Raw genomic sequence first — 20,006 nt, 5'->3', positions numbered from 1 at the left:
GATGTAGTGTAAGAAAGACTTTCATTTTCAATTTTCTTGCCCTGACTTCTTACAGATTCTGCTTACCAGATGTTTTCTTTCTTACTGCAAAAAGGCAATGTGGTCCTGCTGGCTGAGGCATGTTTCTTGTGTGCCGGCCAACAACCGCAGGACTGATACTGAGCACACAGAAGAAGGACGGCAAGGGGCGCAAGCTGTTCCTCCCTGTTTCTACCCAGTTCCAAAAGTGGATAGTGAAACTAGTTTAAGTCCTCTTTGACATATGACTTTTCTTGGCAGTTGAGCCAGAAGTGGCTGTATAGCCTCTGTCCTTATATGTTTAACGTGGTGTGAGGCTGTAGGCAACTTAGATACCTCTGCCTTGTGGAAAACTCTTGTTTTAATCTGTTAGGAAGCAGCCCATTCCATCTACACAAGCCTATTTAGCCTTGTTCATACACAGGTGCTGTTTCTTTATTGTTTTAAGCCACCTCTGTGCAATCATAACCTATTTTTCATAACTTTGTCCACTGTGTGTCCACACATAATCAAGAGCTGTAAAGAACAAGTTCGTTTCTATTGGGGTTTTTGAATATTTTGAGATACAAAATTTGGGAACAGAAGGTGAAGCAGTGAGGTGCACTGCACCTCTGCGATGTAAGGAGAATCCTCAGTGCTTGCATCCCTCCTCTCTTTGCACAGGAAAGGAGGCAGTGAAGCTGGCATCTGTGTTTATTGTGTCTTTCCTAGAACCATTTGATAGACACTGTCCTGGTTGATGCCATTTATGTGCAAAGAGGCCTTTTCGTTAGAAGTTAATTTTGTCTGAGAGCCCGTAAACGCGCTCCTTGAATTTTGTGTTTCTTCTGAAAGATTATAATCTTTATCTGAATGTGGTGTTCTGTGCCAGTACTCTCATTTTGTCCCTGTTTGTGAAGAAGTTAGCACTTCCATCTCGCAAGTCTCATATTTACAGCAAGAGAAGGTGACTCTTTGCACTGACCACAGGATTGCTCCAATAGTTCTTTTCTCCAGATTCAAGAAAATCACTGTCACACCTACTGAGAGCTTAGAAGATTTCTGATTTTCTCTGAATTCTTGCAAAATTATTTTCCTTTCTTTTCCTTTCCATCTCTGTCTTGTCAAACTTACTTTATCAACTTCTTCCTTCCATAGCTGATCCAGTCTGCACTCCTTGCCTGCTGTCCTAAAGAATTTGCAAGGATGTCATAAGACAAGGAAGAATAAATGGTGACTGAGGAAGTGAAAACCTTTATGCAGTATACTTTTTCTAAGATCTAAACATTACAACAGATACAAATTGTGGATTTTTTAAACGTTTCCTGTGAAAATTATGTTACTTTCTAAAGAGGTGGAAACAGTAATATAGGCTTGCTTTCTGTGTGTATGTGGTGTGATACCTTAGAAAATAGTGAATAGCAAATTTAACAACTTTACTTAAAGCCTAAGGTGCTCTGAACAGGGAATCAGAAAGGAAGGATTGAGTGCTAGTATCTTTTATTGGCAGAATGCTTCTTGATGGATTGGTAGCAAAAATGAAAGAGTTAGTACATGAAGAGAGGCCATGGAAGGGAGAATGGTAGTTTAGAAAGTGAAAATTTTGGTTTACTCTTGATTTATTCTGTTGTACGTGAAAATTAGCATGTATACCACTGATGTCATATTCAGCTGATGTCATATTTTCCTTTACTAATGGTTTAAGAGTTTTTCATTACGGATTTCCTTTTCCACTCAATAATCTTTGAGCAATCATGGCAGCTGGGAGAGGTGACTGAGGACTAGAGGGAAGCAAAGAACTGATGCTCTCCAGGTTCTCTTGCTGCTAAACTCAGCCAACAACTCACTCCCCGTTCTGCAGCAGATGTTCTTGCTTTTATGTCACTGCACATCTCATGGACTAGAAGCAAACAACAATGTGTTTAAGATCTTAAACGGTGTACTTTAGCACCAAGACAAATATGGTGCCATTCACCTGTCAGTGGTAGTCATGTTCCTGCAAAGATGAGTTCTGCATTTTAAATGTATGACAATTATGAAGTTCCTTGCATTACTCAGACTGGCTAACCTTCAGAACTTTTAATAAGGAGGGAGAAGTTTGAGAAAAAAAGGAAAAGACGTATATTTTCTAAGCAGGTTGATAAGCCTTCACATTAAGACTGTCAAATGGATTTTCAGGGTAGCAAATAAAAACCATGTATTTCAGAAATGGTTTTGGTTTAGAAACTTACAGCTTATTACTTGATACTACCTTTCAATTGTTTTTTCCCCATTTTTATAGAATTAACTCTGTTTTCATTACATTCCTGGCTGTTGCCTCACTTTTTTTTCTCAAATGTTCATTTTATGGCATAATAAATAATACAAACTATGCATGTTTCTTGGATTTATGCAGTGTGTTTGAAAAGAACTGTTGCCTCTATTTAAATATAGATACTACATTCACTTATTGATGTTCCTATCAATAAAGACCTCATATTGCAAAACATATGACACAATAATTCGAGAATTTGTTTTCCTTCTGATGGCCTGTTAAGTAGCCTATTGCTTCCTTGGGTGCCTCTGGGGAGCTGATTTTGGGTCTCAACATTTTAAAAAGCACATTCTGAAGATTAACAAAAAATGGTATGAAAAGGAGAAATTCGCTTTTCTGTGAGCATAGACACTATTTTGTTTTAGATGATTTTGCCAATACTAGCGGCACTGCTCAAGAATTTGCTTTGGATCTCTATGAGACTATCCATTTTATCCTTCGATATTGGTCTAGAGGGTAGAATAAGCTCAAGATTTAGATTGAAATTTCAAATATGTATGCAAATGTTCACACCTTTCAATAGTATTGCAGTATTCTTTCGTGAACTGAGAAATATTCCTTGTTATCTAAATGTTGTAAATATTGAATTGGTCTTGTTTCATCATGGACACATAAGAAGGGATTTCAAAAATAGTATAAAATATTTTTTAAATGCATTAGATAAAATAACCATGCCCACTGTCTAATGGCCCGATACTGGTTTCTTTCCTACCCACAATTTCAACTGAAAGTGAAATGATTATTGTTAAGGAAGTTTCTTTTCCCTGAAGCAGGGACTCAGTCGTGGATTCTAGAAATTCTTCTTAAATAAATAATTTATTTGCAAAACATGGCATAGAGAGCAGTGTAAGCTGGGTGGCTCTGGAAGAGGGACCCCAAGCTAAGAAAACCCTGGGTAATTTTACCCTCACAATCTAAGCTTCCCACCCCTCGCGTGTCAGTTGGGGCCAATTGTAAAATCCGGGTCTGGTGTCTCCTCGTTCTTCACTGGATCTCTTCATTGTTGTCAGGTGGGCCGGTTCTTATCTCTGCGGGTAGTGGTTGGTCTTTCACCAACCAGGCTGAATGGTAATTCTAGGTCCTGTCCATCAGTTGCTATTTTCCACCTGCAGCTGGGGAGGAAAATAAGTCCTTGGCAATAACCAAAATATTCTTCTGTTTCTTGTCTCCTTTTAGACACACACCTTTCCATTCCTTTACTTATTTCTAGGGATGCAGCTCTTGCTGATGATCAAAAGCTCCCTTATCTTCTTGCTTGAACAGACTCTGGGGCCCTTTTTGCTTAATGAGGTGGAAAGTTCAAAAGTTCACAGCTTGAGGCCTAAGCAAACTTAGTTACTTATGATAAGCAAGTTCTATATAAGCAGTTTCTAAACAATTTCTCTAAGAAGCAGCATACCAAATAATTCAATAAGCTAAGGCAGCCTATTCCCTAACCATTACGGCCAGCACTATTTACCTGGTAGATCTGAGCAGTCACATAACTGAGTCTCTGCTGTTTTTCAGTGAGAAAGATTGTAGCTTGATGTGGCTATTCACATTTTTACATTTCTATGGGTTTTAGTGTCTTCTGCAGGGTTTGATGTTGTCTGAACACCATAGTATAAAAATCCCTCTTGCACTGGTTTTAAACTTTGGAAAGATTTGCATTTGTGTACATCAGCAGCTTTATCCTGTAAACAGGTAAAAGCAGAAGTTAACTAGCGGTGATTATTGCCTGTGCTCTACTACTCTTCCTCAACTGTATGTCTTCCTTTTCTGAATAGATTATTTATCTTGTGGTGAGCTTATGGTGGGCTACAATTGCATTATTTTGCGTGTCTGTACTCAATGCATTGGTTTTGCCATTATTCTCCAGATCAAAATTTAGTGGCAGAGCCAGAGGCTGATGTTCCACTACTGGCTGTCAGTGGAATTAAGTCTTTGTTACCTCTCCCCAACACTACTACAGCTCAGTGTTGCCTCGGTAGATCTCTGAGAACTACTATTTGAATTCCAGAATTATTTTCCAGGCATCTTGTTACATCTTCGGTGTCACTCATTTTTAAAGAGTTTATAGTTCCTTGTTCCTCTATAGCTGTGCCATTGTAGCATTTCAGTGTCTTTTACAAAGATGCTAGACCTCGGGGGTGTAAATATCTTTTCAAAAATGGTATTTAAATGCATGTAAAATTTTATTTAGTCTTTCTGATGTAAAGTCCTCCTCGTGCTCCGTTCCTTACAGTGTGTCATCAGAGAAAGAGATTTCTCTTCCACGTCTTTGGACTTTTATCTCTGAAAATCTAATGTTCATAACTGTCTTAACAAGCATCAGATCCCCAAAACACGTCCTGTTGGAAAGAAAAAGGAGAATAAATATGCTTCTGTATGGTTTGCTAGGAGATCAACCTCATTCCTTTAAGCAAGAAAGTGTGTGTATTAGAGCAGACCCCCAATAAAATTCTTTTGCAGATTCAAACTCTTGTAGTTATGATATAAATGCATGTTTCAAAAGACGGAAAGGAGCAGATGAGAACTAAGAACAAACCTCGCAGAATAAATCTGCAACCTTCATCCCTTCCATTGATTTGCTTGCTTTTTCATTTGTACATATTGAGCACTTCTCCCACTTTCAAGTAGTGCGACTGTCCCTACCTCATGCAGTAAATATTTTACATTGGATGGTTACTGCATAGATACAGCATGTGAAATTAAGTTTCTTAAAGAAACATTAATCCAGTTGGTTTTTTTTTTCCTTTGTGCAGGCTTTAGAAAACTTTACAGTATGTACAATAGTATATTAGGATATTTACATAAGAACATGAAATGAAAAATATGTGCAAAATAACCAGAAAACATTAACATTGGCATTTGCCTTTATTTTAATTGTACAACCTAAAGGTGGTATTACCACATGATTATGCATTTAATTTTCTAGTTTGATTAAAAACAATAGCATGTGCTTATTCATAGTTTAAGTGGTTCCATTTGGCTCTTGAAGCCTTTCACTTCAGTGAACCAAATGGGATGTGATAGACTTGAGTTCAGATCTTCATTGCTCATTTCACTTTTACCAATAAGTTTTCTGCAAGCCCAGGTTAACAAGGCTCATAAGATACTGGTTTACAGAGTAGGGCTATGTCATTTTAAAATACATCATTTTAAAACTGATAGCTTGTTGATATTACACAGTGTTACCATTATTGAAACAGTCTCTAGAATTGTAAGGCTTAATTTATTAGCCTTTATTGAAAAATATTTGAGCAATGAATTAATGAATGCTGTTCAGAAAGGATTTTAGATATCATTCAGCTCTGCGAAAATTAAAGCAGATTCCAGCTTCCAAGTCCTTTTTTTCAGTTGCTCATAACTTTTCTTTTTAGTGATCCCAGCAGCCAAGGGGGATGCAGAAGAGATATGATCTTGCCAAATTTCTTTTGGCTGTTTTAAATGTAATTTTGTTCAAAACATGTTTGGAATCGCATAACAAATTGGAAAAAAAAAAATAAAGGCATAGTATCTGTGCTAATACAATTTAAGAAGTGTTGAAATTACTTTCTTACCGTGGAGCAATCACTCCCAGCAGTTGGTGAAAAAAGTTTTCACCTGGAGAGTTTCTTTCTTCTCTGTTCTTTCTATTCACAGTTACACAGGTTGAAACCTTTTGCTAACTCAGCTGACATACCAGCACTTTCAAAGACATTGTGGGAATGTCATCTGTTTGCAGAACAATGCGAAGAGCTTCAGAGTCTGACCTGCAGTGTGCGCAGGGGAATGTGTCACTCTTGAAGCATCGCTACCAGGCAGCTTGGCAGTAGTTGTAATGGCCAATGATGCTACAAAATTTACAATGGCAAACAAAGAATATTATACATGATAGAAACAGCAGGGTTATTTAGATAGGCATAATATGCTATAGTTACTGAAGTATAAATGACTGTGAAAGAAAGGTCCAGATTTTTCTCAAGCTGCGTCTGCTAGCTACCGTACGTTGTATTTAAAGGAGACAGAATCGTGGTAAACAATCGTAGGCAGCTCCCTGCAGACGGTGGGGATAAACTGGAGGTGGGCAGCCATTGAAATGACCAGATAGTCCTTCTGCCTTGGAGAAGGAGGGATGTGGCAGGAAGGAAGGAAGGAAGCTGCCCCGCACCATTGGAGTTACTTGCTGCTATTTGGTCACTTGGGAATATTGGCAGCTGGTGGAAGCTGAAAGCAGCCCTGACCCCTGCAAGCTCACACTGCTTCATTCGTCTTTGTCCTTATCCGGAGTACCTCGCTTTTCAAAGTAGTTAATAGTCAAGGCCCAGAAGTAAACACCCATTATTTTAGAAAACGATCCTAGCTGCAAGGTCACGCATTCACAAACACAACACTTCTGGTCTCAGCGTGGAGCGTAAGTTCACTCCTGTCTCAGAGGAACAGCACCAGAATTTCCCGCCTTGCCAATTCCGTTCCCCAACTATTCCCGGCAACTGTATCACATAATTCTGTTCTGAAACTGAACAAATTTTATCTAAAACGGGGTCTTAAAAAAGTCACCCTCACAACTCAACTTAAAAGGCTGAAAACTAACTAGCTCGCATATATTTAGGGCAGTTTGCAAAACCAGAGTCTGTTGGTATTTAGTATAACCCACTCTGTGACCCTCCTTAGCGAAGGAAATCTGGTGAGATCTTACCCTGGAGTCACAACAGTAGTTTCCCTCTTTCTGGTTTCATTTGGTCTCCCAGGGAGAAGTAATAGTCTCCCATGTGACAGTGGGAGAATGAGATGTTCACCTTAAGGACATGCATTGAAAATAAATCTGAAACGCATTTCCTCGCACATAACCCAGCTCTTTACATTTAAATTACCCTTTGGATTTTAGAGTGGTTGCAGAAAGTCTGTGCGCAGGTCTTGGGCTGCTAGGACCATCAGATGGCTTATCCTGTTCTTGAGATTCGTTTCAGTAGAAGGTGCAGGAAATATAGATTTAATTCTTTTATTCAAACTCAGTAGATGGTTTGGGACAATTAATTTCCAATTGTTTCCCAGTAGAGCAGATTTACTTGTATATTAATGAGGCACAGGTGTTAGGCCCCTGGTGCCTGCATGCCTGGGAGGCATATTTAGGTTGTTTATCTAGTCAGCCATAGGTACTGCAAGGTACTCAAGCTTGCCTTTAACAGTTTATACAGTGAGGCTTTTTAATTTTTTGATGTTTTTTTAAATTTGCTAGCACCTGTTAAAATTTTAAAACTGATCATGTAGAAAGAAGTAGGAGTGATTTCAATAGTAAATAGCACTAAATGTTAAAGAAAGTCATCTTCTATTATGCTTAACTGCCCAGCTTGACATTAAGAAGAAAAGGAGGTTCATTTAAGCAAATATGTCATGTGAGGAGCTAATACAGTCAACAGTATACTTTTCTGTTGCATATTTTTGGAATAGGTACTTCTTTGTCTACAGCTGAAACATGAATGTGCTTATATTAATATTCATTTTTCTTGTTTATTCACTGAACTGCAGTACCAACATTTTAGAGGAAATGGAATAGCCTCCATAGACATTATGAATTTCAGTAGCTGGCATAATTATAGCGATCTACATATTCATTAAATCCAAAGAAGAAATGTGTCCAAAAAGACAGCCATGCGTTTAGAAATGGTACACAACTAAATATATACATTTAAAAAAAAGTTCCTTTCCTCTGTTTATCCAAAATTGTATGGTGTCATATAGTCCTTAAATCAGCTAAGGATATTTATTTTGTTGTTTAAATGTTCATTCTTTTTGCCTTTGCACACAGTAAAGAATGGGAAGAACTATTTGTAAACAACAATTACTTGGCAACTATACGGCTGAAGGGGATTAATGGGCAGCTGAGAAGCAGCAGGTTCCGTAGTGTTTGCTGGAAGGTAAGAAGAGAAAATATTTATTTACAGTTTGTGGTTGCAATATATCAACACATTACCTGATGCGCTGGAAGATTATTGATGCGAAGAATCATGAATTTTCCGAGAGACTTCATCCCAATGTTTTCCTGCTCATTTTTATAATTCATAGGACATTTGCTAATCATATCGAGTTGCCTTAAAGCTGAATTGCAGGTGATAGCAAAAGATTCCTAGGAAAAAAAATATCTGTGCTGGGTGGCGTGTTTAGAATTGAGTGCCACACAGCCATCTCTCCGTCTCTGTGCAATGAAGTCGTGCACTGGCAATAAAAAAGGAAGTTTGTCTCACAATTTATGTTTCGTGGAACTCCTTTAAAATCAGTCTGATGCTTCTGCTAGTAGTATTTCCCAGTGAAATGAGAAAATGAAGACCAATCCCTCTTGTATTGACTGCACAGAGGGGGAAGGCAGGTCTTCCAATCTTAAAACAGAACAGGTCCTCAGAGGTGTTTTACTGTATTTTTTTAAGACGCGGGGGAAGAGAGAAAGAAAGCCAGGTAATAAAGAATTCTGTTGCACTGGCATCAGGTCTTCTGTTCTCCATGAACTATGATAGTAGAGAACATTTTCCCTAGAAAAGTTGCTGTGTGTTAGCACGAATAACTTAAATTACCTCACTTGGAATTTCTCAAGCTTCACTTTGGCACACAAGTCTATCAAAAGAAAATGAAAATACTATTTGTATATGAATGAAAGAAATTTGAAAAATGAAATTTGAAATGTATTAGGATTCAACAAATTTAAAGTTACTAAAAACACTTTCTTCAGGAGGCCAGATTAATATATGCCACAAGGATTGTTTTACCAGTCTACTTCTTTTTGAGCCTCTAAATTAGGAGGCCATACCTCAAACCCCTGAACTAACAAAAGCATCGAGTCTCTCACTGTCCACTAACTAAATCAAGGAGTGTTTTTATTTTAGAAATAAGGCTGGTTTTATCTGCATGTCCCAATATGGATTAGGGCTCTGTTTTAGGCTGCCTGTTCTATGTTTTTGCTAAGTTTTGTTAAGTATTTTTAGTAATTTGGGAATTTTTTTTGTTTGATAGTATTTACTGTTTCTTAACAGTTTATAATGTGTAAATAAAAACATTGAAAAAGTGAGAAAATACTCTGCTTTTTCCTTATTTTATATGCAATTAAATAGTGCTTTCCAATAGATGTTTCTTTTTAATCCTTTTTAAACAGAAATGTGAAAGAATGGGATGTAGGCATTCTCAAAGACTTTTTGCCATGCTGGCTTTCTTAACTGTCTTGTAGAATTCTAGAGCATGTTTCTTTTCTATAGATGAAGATTTTCCCTTTCTACATTTGTTAGGTAGAATGTATCTCTGAGTTCTTAGTTTCTGCTCTGCAGTCATGTTTGGTTTTAAGCATTTTGCATTGGCTCATTGGTGTTCTGTAAATACCTTCAAGTTTTGTTTACTTTTCATCTCCGCATTTTGTTTCTGCTTTGGGAGTCTCAATCAGCTTTACTGAAGCAGTGACAGTTTACAAAGCTTGAGTTTATGACTTCAGGTTTTATAATGCTTTATTTCATATCATAGAACTGCTATTGTTTCTAGCTTCTTATTTATTGACTGGAAACTGCTAAAGCTAGGAGTATTTTATAGGTTTTTGCTTTCATATATGTAGAGTACTTGGTCCTCCTTTCTGAGTTGGTTTATACTGTCTGGTAGGATTTATATGAAAATGTATGTTAAATTGATAAAACTTAATGGATTTCTTCTGTCTGTTGATAGTTATTTCTGGAGGTTCTACCTCAAGATAGAAGTCAATGGATTAAAACCACTTCAGACTTAAGAACGTCGTACAATAAGATCAAAGAAATTGTAAGTTGGTACAAAATAGGCTGTGTACTCTCATGCTTTGACATAGATATTAATACTTATATGATAAGAGAGTTTGATTTTTTTTGTTCTTGTTTTTACCCAGCACATTACAAACCCTCGGAAAGCAGGACAGCAAGATCTGATAATCAACAACCCACTGTCTCAGGACGAGGGGGTAAGTTGACCCTTGGTTTTATCAACACGTGCTACTAAAATTCTCATAATCATCATCATACTGACACAAGTGAGTTCTTGCTGAAGAAGGCAAAATAGCAGGTGCTAAAATCTCCCTCTTAAATTTCCAAACTGACTTGTGTTAACAATTGGTTCACAGGCTCTGCTCAACAACCAGATACGCTCGTCTCCAGGTTAATATTCTGATTTTTCAGGGCTTATTGCAGGGAAGGCTGTGATGGACCAAAAATGAGTGCTGGACTTTAAGTCCAGTTTCACGGCATATCCTTTCTTTAACTGATAGGCTTTTTTATTGCTCTGTGTTTTCATTTTATATGTAAAATGGCTCCAGTTGAAGGAGTGTTTAAATAGTCAATATGAAGGGAATGCTATTAACAGCAAATACTGAAGAATCCCTCTCTGGAAGACTGTTCAGCTTTGGTAGTTTTTCTCTGGCAAAAATAGGATCGTTGTATGTTTGAGTTATATAGGTGCTGAGTTAATGTGTAAAGTACCAGGCTGCAAGACAGGCATTTCTTCCAAGCGTTTTAATTCTTTTTCTTTATAGATAAAAGAAACAGAAGTTTCTTTTGCCAGCTGCAAAATGAAAGATACAGATTTTAAAGAAATATTGAAAATGTGATTAAAGTATTTGGCCTGACTGTCTTCAAGTGCAGAGCATCCAGCTCTCATTGAGATTAATAGAACCTCCTAGTAGCTTGGTATTTTTGAACTCATGACACTTTGAGGAGGGCTTACATGTAGATTTGGGAAATAAATTTTGGGCAACTTTTTTTGTATTACACTGTTTTTCTACTGAATTTTGTTATAAATGAAAAGCTCTTAGTTATTTTACAGCACATATCTTAAAGCTTTTCTGTTAATTATGTTACCATTTTTGAATTTTTTTGAAATTAATTTTTCAAAATAACTTAATACCATAAAAATAATTTGTTTGGCTACGTTTAAGAGATTTACACCTGGAAAGACTGTTACAGTTGTCTTTGGTGGTACTTCTTGTATTTCAATTTTCTTCACAAATGGAAGCCCATATTTTGTTTTTATGTAGTGTGGTACCCTGCTTCATATTTAATGTAGAAGGAGAGATTTGCATGTTGAAACATGGAATTATTGATGATAGGCACATTGGTGGCTCTGCAGCCAGTATGACTGTGCATGCCATCAAACCATCCTCGCATCCAGCTGGACACAAAGTTGAGTCAAATGGAGAAGATTTAAAGTTTTTCTGCTGTGGTTTGTGATTATACACAGAGGCACAATCTTCTTTCTGCTTTAGGAGATAGAAGACAAAGGTTAACATCTCAGAGTATGCGCCAGGGGATTAATCTATAAAACAAAGCCACGGGCTAAATCAGGCACAGGAATGAAGAGCAAAGTGCCTTTGAGCATCTGCAGTGACTTAATGTTCTACCTTTTCAGTGTCCTGGGTTTTGCTTCCTTTTCGCAATGCAGATTCTGTTCCCTTCATTCTTTGACCGGAGTGGGAGCAGGGGCAGGGCAGTTTCAAAATGTGATCTAGCTGCTTGAAAAGAACTGCGAGTTAAAAAGATACTAGTTTTACATAAGACATCATCACGGACGTAAAGATTTTTAAAGTTTGGGGGTTTTTTTCATAGTTTGTATGGTATCATAGAATCATAGAATGGTTTGGGTTGGAAAGGACCTTAAATATCATCTAGTTCCGACCCCCCTGCCACTAGACCAGGTTGCTCAAAGCCACATCCAACCTGGCCTTGGACACCTCCAGGGATGGGGCATCCACAGCTTCTTTGGGCCGCCTATTCCAGTGCCTCACCACCCTCACAGAGATGAATTTCTTCCTTATATCCAATCTAAATCCACCCTCTTTCAGTTTAAAGCAATTACCCTTTGTGCCGTCACTACCCGCCCTTGTAAAAAGTCCTTCTCCAGGTTTCATGTAGGTCTGACGAGAGCAGACGGGGAGAATCACCTCCCTTGAGCTGCTGGCCATGCTTCCTTTGATGCAGCCCAGGATACGGTTGGCCTTCTGGGCTGCAAGCGCACGTGGCCAGGCCGTGTTGAGCTTCTCATCAACGGACACCCACCTCCAAGTTCTTTCCTCAGGGCTGCTCTCAATCCGTTCTCCACCCAGCCCGTATTTGGGATTGCCCTGACCCATGTGCAGGACCTTGCACTTGGCCTTGTTGAACTTCATGATGTTTGCACAGGCCCACCTCTCAAGCTTGTCAAGGTCCCTCTGGATGGCATCGCTTCTCTCCAGCTTGTTTACTGCACCCCACAGATTGATGTCGTTGGCAAAGTTGCTGAAGGTGCGCTCAGTCCCACTGTCCATGTCACAAACAAAGATGTTAAACAGCTCCGGTCCCAACACTGACCCCTGAGGAACACCACTCGTCCCTGGTCTCCACCTGGACATGGAGCCATTGATCACAACTCTTTGAGCGTGACCATCAAGCCAATTCCTTAACACCAATATAGAAAATAATTAACAGTTTCTTTTTTTGTTATTTTACCTTCCTTCTGCTAGGTAACATTAATTTACTTTCTCTTTTCTTTCTCTGGAGCATAAGCACCACAGCACTGAAATTGTTTACAGGAGAGCATGAAATTCCGGAAGTGTTGTAGCCACTCTCTTTATACAGTATTTCATTAATTGGTGCTGCTGCTGTCTGAAAACCAACCTGCATGAAAAGACTGTTGTAGATTTTGTTTCTTCTGTATTTGGTCAGTGTGGCCAAGCCACAATCCCTTTACAATAAAGAATGGGCTTTACAATACTTTTTCTGTAGCATACAAACAACAACATTTGCTGATTTCTTTCAGGTTAGCTTTTGGAATATATTATTAAACAAGGCATAGAAACCAAAGAAAGAGAACAGAAATGGTCATAAGCACAGATATATAGAAGCAGCTAAACCTACTTCAAACTCTTTAATATTTTTTTTATCTTGACAGTGAGATTTAAGTGCCCTCGTGTTTCCTGTAAGAACTTTTTTAGAATGGTCAGTCTTGACCTGCACTTTGTATATGTACCATTAGAATGATGTCATTTTCATGATAGGTATTTGATCATCATACATTCCTTATTTGATTTTGCCTCTACTAAGACAAACTAGTTTACTTGCAAACAAATTCTTAGTATGGAAATTATAGCAGGTTCTTATTAGAGTCTATACATTCATAGGAGAAATGTAGTACAGTACGGTGGCATAGACCTTTTTCTGTGAGTGAAATACTCATTTTTTTTCAGTAGGGCTACTGGTTCTGGTACATTTGAATTTACTCTGCCTTTCTAAATATTCTTCATAGACCCCATCCAAGCAACTCACAAACCTGCAGCCATCCAATGAGCAAATGGAGTGAGCATAAAACAAGGATCCAGGATCTCGAATGTTTTCATCTCTGATTTAAACTGACTTTCTCAGATACATTGGGTTGGTCACCAACATTCTTTTTCACCCACAAAATGTTGATATACCTGTCTACCAGGAATGTTGAGGATTAATTGGTTAATATTTGTATAGTACTTTGCTGATATAGTATATAAGCCTTAAGTATTAGTAGAAGTCTCTGTTTCATACAATTATTTTTCCTTATTTCAGAGTCTTTGGAATAAATTTTTCCAGGATAAAGAGCTTCGAGCAATGATTGAACAAGATGTGACAAGAACGTATGTAGATCTTTAAAGAAATTTCTATATATAAATTTAGATTCTGTGTTTTTATGTGGTATACATTATATTGTGTTTTCTTGACTTGGGTTAGTGTAAATGTCAGGATTGTTGAACATGAATGTGTAGAAACATACATTAAGTGTATAAAAATACAGCTTTCTTGGAGTGAAAAATGGGAAAATTGAGTTAGACATTAAACCCTGGAGATTTATTGGTATCATTGAAGAAAAGCTCTTCGAAATTAAGATATTAGGAAATGTATTACTATGTGAAATTTAGAGTAGAGTTTTCCATATGAAGCAAAGAGAAGGTAAGAGAAACTGAAAGGTCTTTTAACTAAATAATGATTATAATAAAAGACTGAGCAGATAACTTTCTTTAATTCTTTAATTCTTAACACTTATTCAATCAATAATAAGAAAGCAGTTTGTAATTAATAAGGGAAATGTGATTCATCTAGAGAAGTTAAGCATTTCTATTTTTATTTATCACTTTTCTAGTGTTCTTTGTCGCATATGCCTTTTAAAATTTGTCCCAATATTACAGCGATTATGTTTTCATCTTCTTGGCCCTTAGATCATTCCTGTTTAGGAACTTGCTTGAGTTAGAACACTCAGTTCCTGAAAATATTTCAGAGTGGAAACATTAACTGATGTGTAAATCTAATTAAATTCAATTACTGTTTTGCTACCATGTGAAATTTTGCTGTATTGCAAATATTTTCCTTATAACTTGAAAAAAAGTGGTGATAGTCATAGATTTTACAAATCCCAAGCTCACATATTTTCATTTACAGGAATAAAGTCATGCAGAAGAAATCATTGCTGTCTGATTTTGGAATACTTTATATGTCTGTCCCTAGACCCATTCTTGAATGCATTTTGCCATGAGATATATAATTAAAACCTGAATATGCTTTTGTGTGCATTCTCACAGATGGTATTTTTTGTTTGTTAAAGGAAACAGTTCAGGATGTTCTAAGATTAAAATATACACGTATCTAAGCTATAATTGGAGAATGAAAAGTTCTATGGAGGTTATGTTGGATGTAAGACTATTATTTAAATATATATGTACATACACAAAGTTCAGACTCTCACTCTGGTAAATATCAGTAATAGTGACTGAAGGAAATTTTAATTTATGTATTTATATAAAATAATGTCTACTTGAAACAATAGCGGTATACATTATCAAGATACAGTATCAAAACAAGCCAAACAATGAAGGAGCAAAATTTATCAAAGTAACGTGAATTTATTTGATAAACTACATGCTTTTATACATACACTTGTTGTTTGCCTAATCATAAAACACGGTGTTTGTTTTATGTATAGATATGTATCTGTTTGTAAACTGTCATTAGTGTAAGAAGCAAGAAGTTTTACATTCCTTGACTTTGGAATATAAGTACCTTCTCCTTAATGTTGTCCTTTTCATTTCCATTGTTTAAATAAATCCCTGGATTACAATTTAAAAAATTGTCATTAACTTACATTGCTTTTTATTAAAGGTTAAAATAATTAAGTATTATATTCAGTTATCATAATCACTACCTTATGGCTTTTTATATTCTTTGTCATTGAGTTCGACGCTCCATCATCCAACAGCATCAAGTAAATAGTGCTGTAGAGTAACGCTGACTGCACACAGAGTAGCAAACCAGAGTCCCATCTATCAAAGCAGTTAAAAATTTACTCTATAATGTTTTTATTAGAATTCGCTGAAGTGTAGCAATAATAGATGGGAAAAGTGGGTAGAAATATGCTTTTAAAATTGGTATTGGTTTAAATTGTTTTAAATTTCAGAATTCCGTTACCTAAAGGGAACTGTGATAAAGTTTGTGTGTGTGTGTTATATTCATGTGGTGAACACTTATCTCACATAATAACAAGATTTGTAAAACACAGATGTTCAAAACTGGGCTAATCATCCTTTAGAGTTTATGTACCTGAAGAATTCTGGGGCACAAATCCTCTCTTCCTAAAGTAAATGTCTAGTATGGATCTGGTGAATCACACTGTAGAGAAGTATGTTTTTCTTCAGAAATTATAGAAGACTTCTAGCTCACCTGTGCCTAACTCAACTGTAGTAACCTAAAGTCAGGTGAGAGTAATCCAAGCCATAATGTCTGTATGTAATTTTTTCCCCATTGCATGATAAGGATTTCCAAGATTTACAAGGAAAGTAGAGAAGGATTTTAAGTTAGTCCTAACTCATGAGTCATCAACATTTCTAATTAATCACCTGACTTATTTTTTATGGTAGTTGAGGGGTTCAGAATAGATTTTCCTTTAGCTGTCTAGAAACGTGTACTTTTCACCTGGAACCAAACACCATCTCTTTCAGTCTCAAGTGAGAAGCTTCTAAAAATGAGGGTCGGAAGGAGGGTAAAGGAAGTTTACTATAATGCAAGTAAATGTAGATAGTTATGACCAAGTTATGTCTATAATACTGCTATTATTCTAGTAAGAAAAGCAGGTGTGTGTGAACTAGGACCATAGTAACTCATAATAGACTTAAGAATGCAATAATTAATTACTGTCATTCAAAAGATGTATGAAGGACCAATGCTGATTTATTTTGTGATATTTAAGAAGATAAGTGATAAAGAAGAATTTTTTAAAATGTTCTGCAGAAACGGAAATCAGCAGATTGACAGATGCAAGAGCATCTAGCTACCAGTGGAATCAAGATACCAGTCTGCTTTCTGGCATCACCTTGTATGTCTAGGGTTGTAAATGGCTATATTTGATTGCCCTCTTTCTTTTTGCAGTATTTTCAGAAAACAAAATGTTTAGAGGGCATTCACAGTAGATGAATCAAGTGAATTTCTTTTCTTTTGTAGTAGTATTTTTATATATTGGTATATCTAGTTTCTGCTTCAGGAGTAACAATCACCATTTAGGACAATGGAAGCTGTGTGAAGATGAGTAGTTGTAGATGCTGTTGTTTCAAACTCTCCATCTCCTAAACAACAAAAAAACCCCCACACCCATAAAAAAGGTAGTGGAGAAGCCCTTGGGTGCTACATGGTTCCTAAGCATATAGAAGAGATGGGAAGAAACAGCAATTAATTGAGTATGAACACAGGAGACAAAATCTAGTGTCTGTGTAAGAGGAGGGACTGCTGGAAGGGAGAGCTAACTTTATACATCAATTTATTCCTTTTCAAGAAAAAAGTGAGCAACGGCAGTGTGGGAAGGAGTTGGGGGGTAGTGGCTATTATTATTCTTTACCAAACCTTTGCAGTTGCATGAGCATCTTCCATTTTTTTTTCTGGTTTAGTAGCTTTCCCCATTCTAGTTGAGTAACAGGATTGGGGAATGGATGTACAGGGGACGGAATCTGTTCGTGAAAGAAAAGGTGGTCGCTCTATGGCTGTGGTCAAGAGCCTTATTTCTGTCTGCTACCAAATTTTTTTTAATAAAGTATTTGTGCATCCTTTTGTTTGTCTGCCAGCCTAAGTTTTTTCTGTGTCAAAGTCTGGCTGCCTCTGGTGTAGGGACCCCTAAGTGGTCTTAAGGAATGTTTTAAAAAATGATAGCTAACTCATGCTGGTCTTCACTTTCAGAAAGCAGAGATCTGAATGTGATGTTTGTAGCAGTTGTGGTAAAACAGTCTAGCAAAATTCCCATGTCCTTATGCAGTCTTTTTCAGAAATGTAATTAAATGTAATACTCTAGTGTTCGTTAAAAGTATTCTTACCTTGTCTGATTTGAGGACGTTGTATTTCTAAAACACTGCTTTAATCATAAAATGACATTCTCCATAAAAATCCATCCTGAACTGATATTTCCCTCATGATCTCTTGTATTTACATTTACTATAATTAATACTTCAGCCAGCTTATTCCTGAGTTCATTATTATCCTTTCTGTCACAATCTCTGGTATTACTAGATCCTCACAGATATCTCTGTGTATTTTTGAGTTTTCTTTGTTGGTTTTCTCTCCCTAAACTTCATAGGGCAGGCCTGAATAACAGTCCTTCAGAAATAATCTCTTCAAAGCCCTAAATTATGTCGATTACCATCTGCTGTAATGCACTTTTGGTCTCAGCTGTGTCCGTCCTTTACAGTAATATGATTAGTACGAGTGCATACGAGTGTCCAAATGTTGGTCTACTGTTACCCCCTCGAGGTGCCAGGAGAATGTTCCATCCCTCATCCCAATGTCTTTCTCAGGACTTCAGCATTGCTGCATTTAACCCACAGTGTCTTCTCTGCCTTGGCTCTTGGTCCAGATCCTTCATCCCAGGATTTCAAAGCACCTTTCTAGCCTTAATTAGTTATGTTTCTGTGCTTACCTGTCATCACCTCTGTGAGGTGACCATAGTAATCATTAACACTAATAGTTTTATGTGAAGTGATTTATTATAGTTCCGTATATTGTTTCTCCAACAGCCTTAATATAACTGGTCTAAAGTTTAGCATTGTAGCTCAAACTTGGAAAGCAGGCAAAACAAAACCAAAACTTATCTGCGATCTATGTGTTTCATTTTAAACCTGACAATACTATAGCCTTTATTTCAGCAGTCTAGCGTGAGGCCTACTCTTGTCTTTTTAAGTATTCTTCGTTTTTCTTTGTCCAACTTTACCTTTTCCTTTCTTTTTGATATTATACCTTTCCAGGTTTGTTGTTGGTCAGTTGGTTTTTGTTGCTGTTGTTTTAATTTGTTACTGCTCCATATAGCTGGATGTGGATTGGGGTGCTTGCTTTATGAAGTATTTTTTGCCATATAGTTACTTCTTCAGTAAGCATGAAAACACTTTTGTTTTGTGCACTTATTTGTTAATGTGCATCCTGCATAACCACTATATTTCCTACTTCCAACACTCAAGGAGCAGACGGCACATGTGAGAGTTGCTTCGGAATAGTTGCAGATTGTAAATATTTACATTTTCCTGAACTATACACAGGTAACAGGATTTTCTCAGAAGCTTTTTTCCCTTATTCTCACACTAGTTCCACTTCATTCAATTTCACTTAAAATTTATTTTCCCTACCAGAGTATCAAATGATTTCGTAATTTTAAGGTTTGTTTGAGACAGTTGCTAAAGACAATGAAATGCCTTATTATGTTGCATCACAAAAGATGATAGTAAGGTATATCGGAGCTTACTTAGAGCTCAAGAAAATTAGGATACTGGGGTTTCTATCAGTTGTGAGATATTTTAATGATCTTGTCATTAAAATGCTAATCATTTTTCAAATGTTCATGAAATATTGAACACTTGTGTATATGCTTTTTCTGATGTACTCTCTTCCATTTTATTCCAGTTTAGAACTGTAATTTTACAAACTTCTGTAACATATTGTAGCTCTTCTACTCTTCCTTTGCCCAACTTTCATCTCGAGAATAATGAAGAGGAGGGCTAAGCACTGTTTGTGAAACCACAGGGCACACTGATGATCCAATTACAGCTGCCAACCTAGCACAGATTTAAAAAATGGGACCATGTCATATAAAGTATGTTTTTATCTATGGAGATTTGATCTTTGGGGCTTATTTTTCCAGTACCTGAATCAAATTAATCAATAGATAACTGCTTGCAACAGTTATAGTTTTAACTGACTTGGGTTTTTTAGGGGAGAAGAAGTGTCTGTTTGGTGGTTTTGATCACGCTCCTTTTCCAAGTGTTGCTAGCAAGTTTGAGATTCATTGGCGAAGGACTGACAATCAGGGGAGCACAGTCATGGAGTTAGTTGCTGTTGGGATGCTGTGGCACTCAGGACCAGAACAGTCTTCTGGGCTCCTGGCTTTGACTGTAAGTCTGTGTGCAGGAGGGACGGGGTGGATCTCTGCCTCAGACGTTGCCTCTCATTCTGTCTCCTTTCACTGTGCTTCAATTCAACTTGTTTCCATGACGTGGACGAGGAAAGGAGCGTGATCCTTAGGGTGGCAGGGAACATACTCATATGGTACATCATTTTATTTGGATTAAATTCCCCAAGTCATTCATTTTCAGTGGATTGGTTGTGTGTAAGAAGTTGATGATGAAAAGAATCTGCCATTGTATTTCATTCTTGCCGATCTGTAGTTTTCACAATGTTAAAAGGAATTAGTTAATTAAATATAACTGGTGATATCATCG

At 37.0% G+C, this 20,006-nt stretch overlaps 1 protein-coding gene across 9 annotated transcripts in view; it reads left to right on the top strand.

Moving 5' to 3' along the window:
- Positions 1-20,006, top strand: part of TBC1D5 (TBC1 domain family member 5) — a 326,232-nt gene that overhangs the window by 162,062 nt on the left and 144,164 nt on the right. For all 9 annotated transcript variants that reach the window (XM_065628207.1, XM_065628203.1, XM_065628204.1 and 6 more), the window contains 4 exons: positions 8,082-8,190; positions 9,971-10,060; positions 10,164-10,235; positions 13,840-13,907. In XM_065628207.1, coding sequence (XP_065484279.1) covers positions 8,082-8,190; positions 9,971-10,060; positions 10,164-10,235; positions 13,840-13,907 — 339 coding nt within the window. The remainder of the gene's footprint in view (positions 1-8,081; positions 8,191-9,970; positions 10,061-10,163; positions 10,236-13,839; positions 13,908-20,006) is intronic.

Source organism: Caloenas nicobarica, chromosome 2 (assembly GCF_036013445.1).
Source record: "Caloenas nicobarica isolate bCalNic1 chromosome 2, bCalNic1.hap1, whole genome shotgun sequence".
NCBI classification, from domain to species: Eukaryota; Metazoa; Chordata; class Aves; order Columbiformes; family Columbidae; genus Caloenas; species Caloenas nicobarica.
Note: the sequence above shows the minus strand (reverse complement) of the source record. Positions and strands in the feature narration are given on the sequence as shown.